This window comes from Jaculus jaculus, chromosome 5, assembly GCF_020740685.1.
Source record: "Jaculus jaculus isolate mJacJac1 chromosome 5, mJacJac1.mat.Y.cur, whole genome shotgun sequence".
Classification (NCBI taxonomy): domain Eukaryota; kingdom Metazoa; phylum Chordata; class Mammalia; order Rodentia; family Dipodidae; genus Jaculus; species Jaculus jaculus.
The window spans coordinates 57,735,192-57,742,694 of record NC_059106.1 but is presented as its reverse complement, the minus strand read 5'-3'; the positions used below and the strand labels follow the sequence as shown (position 1 = coordinate 57,742,694).

The 7,503-nt window shown below is 46.9% G+C and overlaps 1 protein-coding gene across 1 annotated transcript; it reads left to right on the top strand.

Annotated features, from left to right (window-relative positions):
- The first annotated feature begins 289 nt into the window (after window positions 1-289).
- Window positions 290-7,016, top strand: Syf2 (SYF2 pre-mRNA splicing factor). Its single transcript, XM_045150094.1, has 7 exons — window positions 290-340; window positions 555-662; window positions 1,831-1,956; window positions 3,441-3,558; window positions 4,394-4,484; window positions 5,304-5,402; window positions 6,337-7,016. Exons 1-7 carry the CDS (start codon window positions 317-319, stop codon window positions 6,500-6,502), a joined length of 732 nt encoding a protein of 243 aa, XP_045006029.1. The 5' UTR covers window positions 290-316; the 3' UTR covers window positions 6,503-7,016.
- The last annotated feature ends 487 nt before the right edge of the window (window positions 7,017-7,503 follow it).

The window sequence follows — 7,503 nt, the reverse complement described above, 5'->3', positions numbered from 1 at the left end:
CTATGTAGTCTCAGAGTGGCATCAAATTCATGGCGTTCCCCCTACTTCTGCCTTCCAAGTGCTGCGATTCAAAGTGCGCCACGCCTGGGCACCTACCAGGCTCCGCGTACTAACTCTCGCAGACCTCTGCGCCTGCGCCAGGCCGTGCCCTCATCCGTCGCATCTCCGTGCCAACAAGGTCCAGAGTGGGTCCTAAATCCCCAAAGCGGCCCGGAAGGGGCGGGGCTTGCGGGCTTGTTTGTACTCGGCGGGGGCGGTCCGTAGGCCGGCGGAAGTGCTCCAAGTTGTTGCCGGAAGTAGCGAGGAGAGGACTGTAATGGCGTCTGCGACGGCCGTGGAGGTGAGCACCCTCGGGTTGTTGTGTCTGCGAGCTCCGGGGAGAGTCAGGGGTTGGGAAGGGGAGGCGGGAGCCAGGCTCTGGGGTCCGGAGAGCGCGGACGTCGGCGTGGGCGGGCAGCCGAGGGTCCGGCGCCGGGCTGACTGCCCCGCCGCGGCTCGGCCTGGAAGGCCTCGGGCGGCCGAGCGCGGGCTGAAGCCGGTCCTCCTCGCCACAGGTGCCGATGGCCACCGCCGAGGAGGCGCCCTGCACGGCGGCCGAGGAGCTGGCCGCCCAGAAGCGCGAGCAGAGGCTGCGCAAGTTCCGGGAGCTGCATCTGAAGCGGGTGAGTCCCCGGGGAGGCCAGCCCACCTGTCACCTGTCACCCGTCACCCGGCCCTGCCCGGCCTCTGCGCCCTGCTCCCAGGCTCGCCCCATCGGCCGCACGGGCGGCCTCCGCCGGTGGTTCCCGACCCTCGCAGCCCGTTGAAACCACGTTGAGAACTTCCAAAAGCCAGACCTGTTTTCTCCACCCACAGGATTTCATGTGTCAGAGTAGATCTGGGAGTCTATTACACATTGGCCTTCCTGCTCTTTCATTCATTCTCTCTTTTTCTTTCATTTTTTTTTTTCCCCTGAGGTAGGGTTTCACTCTAGTCTAGGCTGACCTGGAATTCACTATGTAGTCTCAAGGTGGCCTTGAATTTAGGGCACTCCTCCTACCTCTGCCTTCCGAGTGCTGGGATTAAAGGCGTGCGCCACCACGCCCGGCATTTTTTAAAATTTTTTTGGCCGAAGTAGGGTCTCAGTCTAGCCCAGGCTAACCAGGAACTCATTCTGTAGCAGTAGTTCTAGGCTGGCATTGAACTCACAGCTATCCTCCTACCTCTGCCCTTCTTTTTTATTTATTTATTTATTGGAGAGAGGAGTGGGGGAGAATGGTCTCACCAGGGCCTGTAGCCACCGCAAACAAGCTCCACACCCATGCACCACCTTGTGCATCTGGCTTATGTGGGTACTGGGGAATGGAACCTGGGTTTTTACACTTTGCAGGCAAGTGCTTTAACCGCTAAGCCATCTCTCCCGCCCCAGAGGATGCATTCTTTTATTTATTTATTTTTTTAAAATTTTAAAATTTTTATTAACATTTTCCATGATTATAAAAAAAAATCCCATGGTAATTCCCTTCCTCCCCAGCATTCTTAAGAGTTAAAATTATACTGTGGTAAATGCAACGTGGAGGTAGGAATAATCCTCGTGAAAGTGCAGAGGAGAGATGAATGCAGTTTGGGGCATCCTAGGGGAGTGCGTCCTATAGGAGGTGACTTTCTGAGCGGCTCACGATGATTCACACCTGTAATCTTTACATTCAGGAGGCTCAGACATCATTTGGTGGCGTTTTACTGCTGTTGGATTGAATTTCGTCACTTTGTCAATGACTTTCCTCAGAAAGCAGGATTATGTGGAATCCTCTTCACCTTTCCCCTGAAAGCCTTTTTGTCTTACGGATTTAGAATGAAGCTCGTAAATTAAACCACCAGGAAGTCGTGGAAGAAGATAAAAGACTTAAATTGCCTGCCAACTGGGAAGCCAAGAAAGCTCGTTTGGAATGGGAACTGCAGGAGGAAGAAAAGAAAAAGGTCAGGAAGCATGCCATGCCACAAATTAAGAGGGCAGTACCTAAAAAGATTTCTTCCACCAACCTCTTAGGGTGAAACTGAAGGACGTGGTCTTTGAGTAGTGCTGAGACCAAACTGGGCTGACATTCTGGCTCTGCCCTCTTCTCACTGCCATGCGGTGGGCAAGTCACTCACCCTGGCTACCTTACTTTTTCTTTAAATGATGAGGACATAATAATAATTGAATGAGTGATAAATTTGGCAGGGTGTGGTGGCGTAGACTTTTTAGGATTTCCTTGTTTTGTTGAGGTAGGGTTTCACTCTAGCTCAGGCTGACCTGGAACTCACCCTGTAGTTCCAGGCTGTCCTAATACTTGTAGTGATCCTCCTACTGTAGCTTCCCAAGTGCTGGAATTAAAGGCGTGTGCCACCACACTCCGCAGAGAGAAAGAGAGAGAACAAGAATGGGTGCCCCAGGGTCTCTAGCCATTGCAAATGAACCCCAGACACATGCGCCACTTTGAGCATCTGGCTTTGCATGGGTTCTAGGGAATTGAATTGTGGTTTCAGGCTTTGCAGACAAGTGCCTTAACCCATGAGCTATCTCTCTAGCCTGTTTAACTGTTTTCAAAAGTTGATACCTTTGTTGGATCTTTCTAGATTTAAATAGCCATCTTGGTGGCTCTCACCTACAATTCCAGCACTGGGAAAGCTGGGGTGAGAGGATTGCCAAGCGTTTGAAGCCAGACTAGGCTATAAGAAAAAAGAAGTCAAGGCATGGTGGAATACACTTAGAATCTCAGCACTTAGGAGGTAGGGACAGTATCAAAGAGTTCAAGGCCAATTTTAGCTACATAGTGGGTTGGAGGCCAGCCAGCCAGGGCTGTGAGAGCCCTTGTCTCAAAAACAAAACAAATAACAAAATCAAATAAAACCTTAAGAAGTAAAATAGAGCAAATAATTATTTTGGGTGTGGTAGCTCATATCTGTGATTATTATATATATCCCTGGTAGAAACAGGAAGATTGCTGTTTGAAGCCATGGATTTTGGTGTGAGACTGTCTCAAAGAAACAAAAAAAAGGGACTGGGGAGATAGCTCAGTGGTTAAAGGCACTTGCTTGAAAAGCCTGCCAACCTGGGTAAGTCAGATGCAGAAAAGTGGCACATACGTCTGGCATTTACTTGTAGGGACAAAAGACCCTGATGTGCACACACACACATACGCTCAAGTAAATTAAAAAAAAATTAAAACCCCTTTTTGCATGGTCCTCATATCTTTAACCCAGCACTTAGGAGCCTGAGGTAGGAGAATTGCCATGAGTTAGAAATGAAAGACTGCATCTGGGCAAAGAGTGAATTCCAGGTCAGCCTGAGCTAGAGCAAGAGACTCTTGTCTCAAAAAACAAAACAAAACAAAACAAAACAAAATTCTAGCCAGACAGAAAAGCCGCATAATTTCTTGTTTGCTTGTGCCATAATTGTGGTAGGTTTCTTTCCTTGCCAGGAATGCGCAGCCCGAGGAGAAGATTATGAGAAAGCAAAGCTACTGGAGATCAGTGCAGAAGACGCCGAGAGGTGGGAGAGAAAGAAGAAGAGGAAAAACCCTGACTTGGGATTTTCAGGTAAAATTGACCTGGAGGAACTTTACTGACAAGCACTCCTGCACTGGCATCGGGTGCAGTGAAAGGATGTGCTCTGTGCTTCCTCCTCCTTGGGGTGCTCTTCAGGACACCAAGGACAGTGTGGGTGTGACTCAGAAGACCCTCAGTGGCTGCACTTCAGTCACAGGCTGGTTTACTTGAGTGGCACAGGCAGTCTTTGTTGTTGAGGTTCTTGGTTAGTTTTGTTTTTTGAGGCAGGGTCTCACTCTAGTCCATGCTAACCAGAAACTACGTAGTCCAGGCTGACCTTGAACTCATGCTGATCCTCCTTCCTTGGCCTCCTAAGTGCTGGGAGTAGAGGCATGTGCCACCATGCCTTGCCTGAGTTGTTTTTTATTTTTATTTTTTTAAATTTATTTTATTTATTTGAGAGAGAGAAGGAAAGAGGCAGATAGAGAGAGAATGGGTGCACAGGGCCTTCAGCTGCTGCAAACCAACTTGAGACACATGTGCCACCTTGTGCAGTTGCTTACGTGGGTACTGGGGAATTGAACCTGTGTCCTTAAGCTTCGCAGGCAAGTGCCTTAACTGCTAAGCCATCTCTCCAGCCCTGAGACAATAGTAGCCCAGGCTGGTCCCAGACTTGTGATTCTCGCCCCTCAACCTGAATCTAGGAGTTGTAGGCATGGACCACCACTACACCTGGCAAATTAACCAGCCTTGTCAGCATTTAGTTTTAGAGACTGCTTAGGTCCATGTCTTGTGTATCTACTACTCAATAATAAATCAGTGTTTCTCTGAATAGTCGTGCCCAAACAGGGACATGTGTCATCTCTAGTTCACGTTTTGTGTTTAGATTATGCTGCTGCCCAGTTACGCCAGTATCATCGGCTGACCAAGCAGATCAAACCTGACATGGAAGCGTATGAGCGACTGAGAGAAAAGCAGTAAGTCCCCAGTGTATGCAAGTGTTCTTCTCGGGGGGCTGTGGAGGCAGGTAGACCATGATATACACACACATACACATCAGTTACTTACTGTTCTTTGAGACAGGATCTTGTTGCATAGTTCAGGCTGGTGTCAGACTCACAGAAATCCCCCTGCTTCAGTCTCTTGACTGCTGGGATTACAGGCATGAATCACTATGCTCAGTTTGCAACACTATTGTTTATATCATAGCAGTTAAGTGTGCAACTGTTGGATGATTCACACTCAGCTGTCAGTGAGATGCTGTCAGAGGAGGCCAGATGCTTTAGTGCTGGGGCTGGTGAGCTTTTCCTACAAAGGACCAGATGGTAGATGTTTGGCTCTGAGGGCTGAACAGTCTCAGGCACACTTCTCACCTCGGTTGTCATGGTATGAAAGCAGTCAGAAAGGACACACAGGAGAGCAGGTGGGGCTATTCCCAAGATGATGCAGGGGGTTGGCAGGCCCCTGCTTTAGTGAAAAGAGTAATAACTGCTTAGGAGCTATAATCCTAAGTCTTTGTGACCTTTGATAAGCTCTTTAAACTGTGGCCATTCATCTGAAGATTGAAGGGCTTTCTGTGAAGTCCAGACTGACCTTGATGTCACCAATTCTGCCTCAGTTTCCCCAGCATCAGAATTACAGGTCTGTGACACCAAGCCTGGCTAGTCTTTTCTAATTCTGCCTCCCCTCCCCCTTTCCCCTGATATATATGCAGGTTTGTCATGAATGGTAGTGTAGTTTGAGGTTGAGAGTGGAGTACTGGAGTGTTGCTGCAATTCCTTTTGGTGTCTTTTCAGTGGAGAAGACTTTTTCCCAACTTCCAACAGTCTTCTTCATGGGACACATGTGCCTTCCACAGAGGAAATTGATAGAATGGTCCTAGATCTGGAAAAACAGTAAGTATACAGTTGGGCAGCCTGCAGTACTAAATACTTAGCAAGAGAATGCATGTGAAGGTGTATCTCAGTCTCATTTGCTTCAGATGATGCTTGCTTGCTTACAAACTAGTTGTCTAATAGTTTTACAGCTAGGCAGCCAGTATGGGTTGAGCCACTATCCTTTGGAATGGAGATGCAAATAGTTATGCAATTATTATTATTATTTTGTTTGTTTTTCAAGGTAGGGTTTCATTCTAGTCCAGGCCAACCTGGAATTCACTATATAGTCTCAGGGTGGCCTCGAACTCATCATGATCCTCCTACCTCTGCCTCCTGAGTGCTGGGATTAAAGGCGTGCACCACCACACCCAGCTTGGTGCAATTAAATTTGTTAATGTGTGGGTATGCATGTATGTGTGTGTGGGTGCACATGTTCCACAGCATGTGTGTGGTTACAACCACCTAAGGTGTCTACTGTACACTGTACACAGGGTCTCTTGCCACTGAAGACTCACTACCTTCAACTTCAGATTCTTCTGGTTCCTCCTCCCATTGTCATACACACTTTGGGATCACAGATGCATGTGCCACTTTGTGTCCAGTCTTGATGGGTGATGGGGAATTTAACCCAGGCCATTAGGCTTTGCAAGCGAGTGCTTTTAACCACTGCGTTATCTTCCTAGCTCCTGACCCTGTTTTATTAAGATAAAAATAAGGCAGTTTTAGGGCTGGAGAGATGGCTTAGTGGTTAAGGTGCTTGCCTTAAGGACCCAAATTCCTTAGTACCCACATAGGTGAGATACACAAAGTGGCATATGTGTCTGGAGTTTATTTGCAGTGGCTAGAGTGTCTGACACTCCCATTCTCTCCCTCTCCCTCTGTCCCTTTCTCTTTCTCTAATAATAAAAATTAAAAAAAAAAAATCTAAAAAGGAACCATTTCCTTTCTTCAGAATTGAAAAACGAGACAAATACAGCCGGAGACGTCCTTATAATGATGATGCAGATATCGACTACATCAATGAAAGGAATGCCAAGTTCAACAAGAAAGCGGAAAGATTCTATGGGAAATACACAGCCGAGATCAAGCAGAATCTGGAAAGAGGAACAGCTGTGTAGTCTCTTCAGGAACTGTGTTCAGAAGTGGGAGAGTGGAGTGGAAGTTTTCTTCGTTTACGTGTCCCCTGAACGTTTTGAAATAGACGTCGTGTTAGACAGGCACTTCTGCACATGTCCACGTTTGTGTGCTTGGGTGTAAGACGCATTTCTTGTAGTGAACTCGTTTCATAAAAATCTACTTTGTATAAATCCTAATTCTTATTTTTCTATGTATTTTAAGTGTGTAACTGTCTCATCTTTGGAGCACTTTGGGCTTAGATAGCAGCTACACAAATGCTGTCCCTGCTGCTGAGCATGTTGTCATGAATGTGATGGGAGCTACAGCTGGGCTTGGAGGCATGGAGGGTGGAGACTTGGGTGGAAGCTAAGGGCCGTAAGGATGGCAGCCATTCCTGGAGCTTTGGCAATAGAATGCCCACTGCTATCTATGTGCAGAGTCACAAAGGATCCTCCTGTGAGTAGTAAACATGCACATCTCCCTTCCTAAAGAGCAATAAAACGCCTTGGAATAGAAGCCTACTCATACTCTGTAGTTTAAAACAAATGTGCTTGCTTGTTCCTTCGTTTTCACTAGCCCATGCTGGTTTTGAACCACCCTCCCAATGTAGCCAACGATGACTGCATTTTTTTTTTTTTTTTTTTTTTTTTTTTTAGGGATTAGAAGTTATTTAGTGACCAGAAGATACATATGTGTATACACACACACGCACACATAAAAAAAAGAAACATACCTTTGTCAACTTTTGTTTCTGTGACCTTGAACTTTCTTTTTAAAATAGATTTTAATTTATTTTATTTATTTTTATTTATTTTATGAGAGAGAATGGGCACACCCAGGGCCTCTACCCATTGCAAACAAACTCCAGACACATGTACCTCGTTCTGCATCTGGCTTACATGGATTCTGGGGAATCAAACCTAGCACACAAACAGCCCAGTCCAACCAAAGCTCGCTCTCACCCTCATAAGTCCATAGATTTTACTGCATTCAGGTCTTTTGA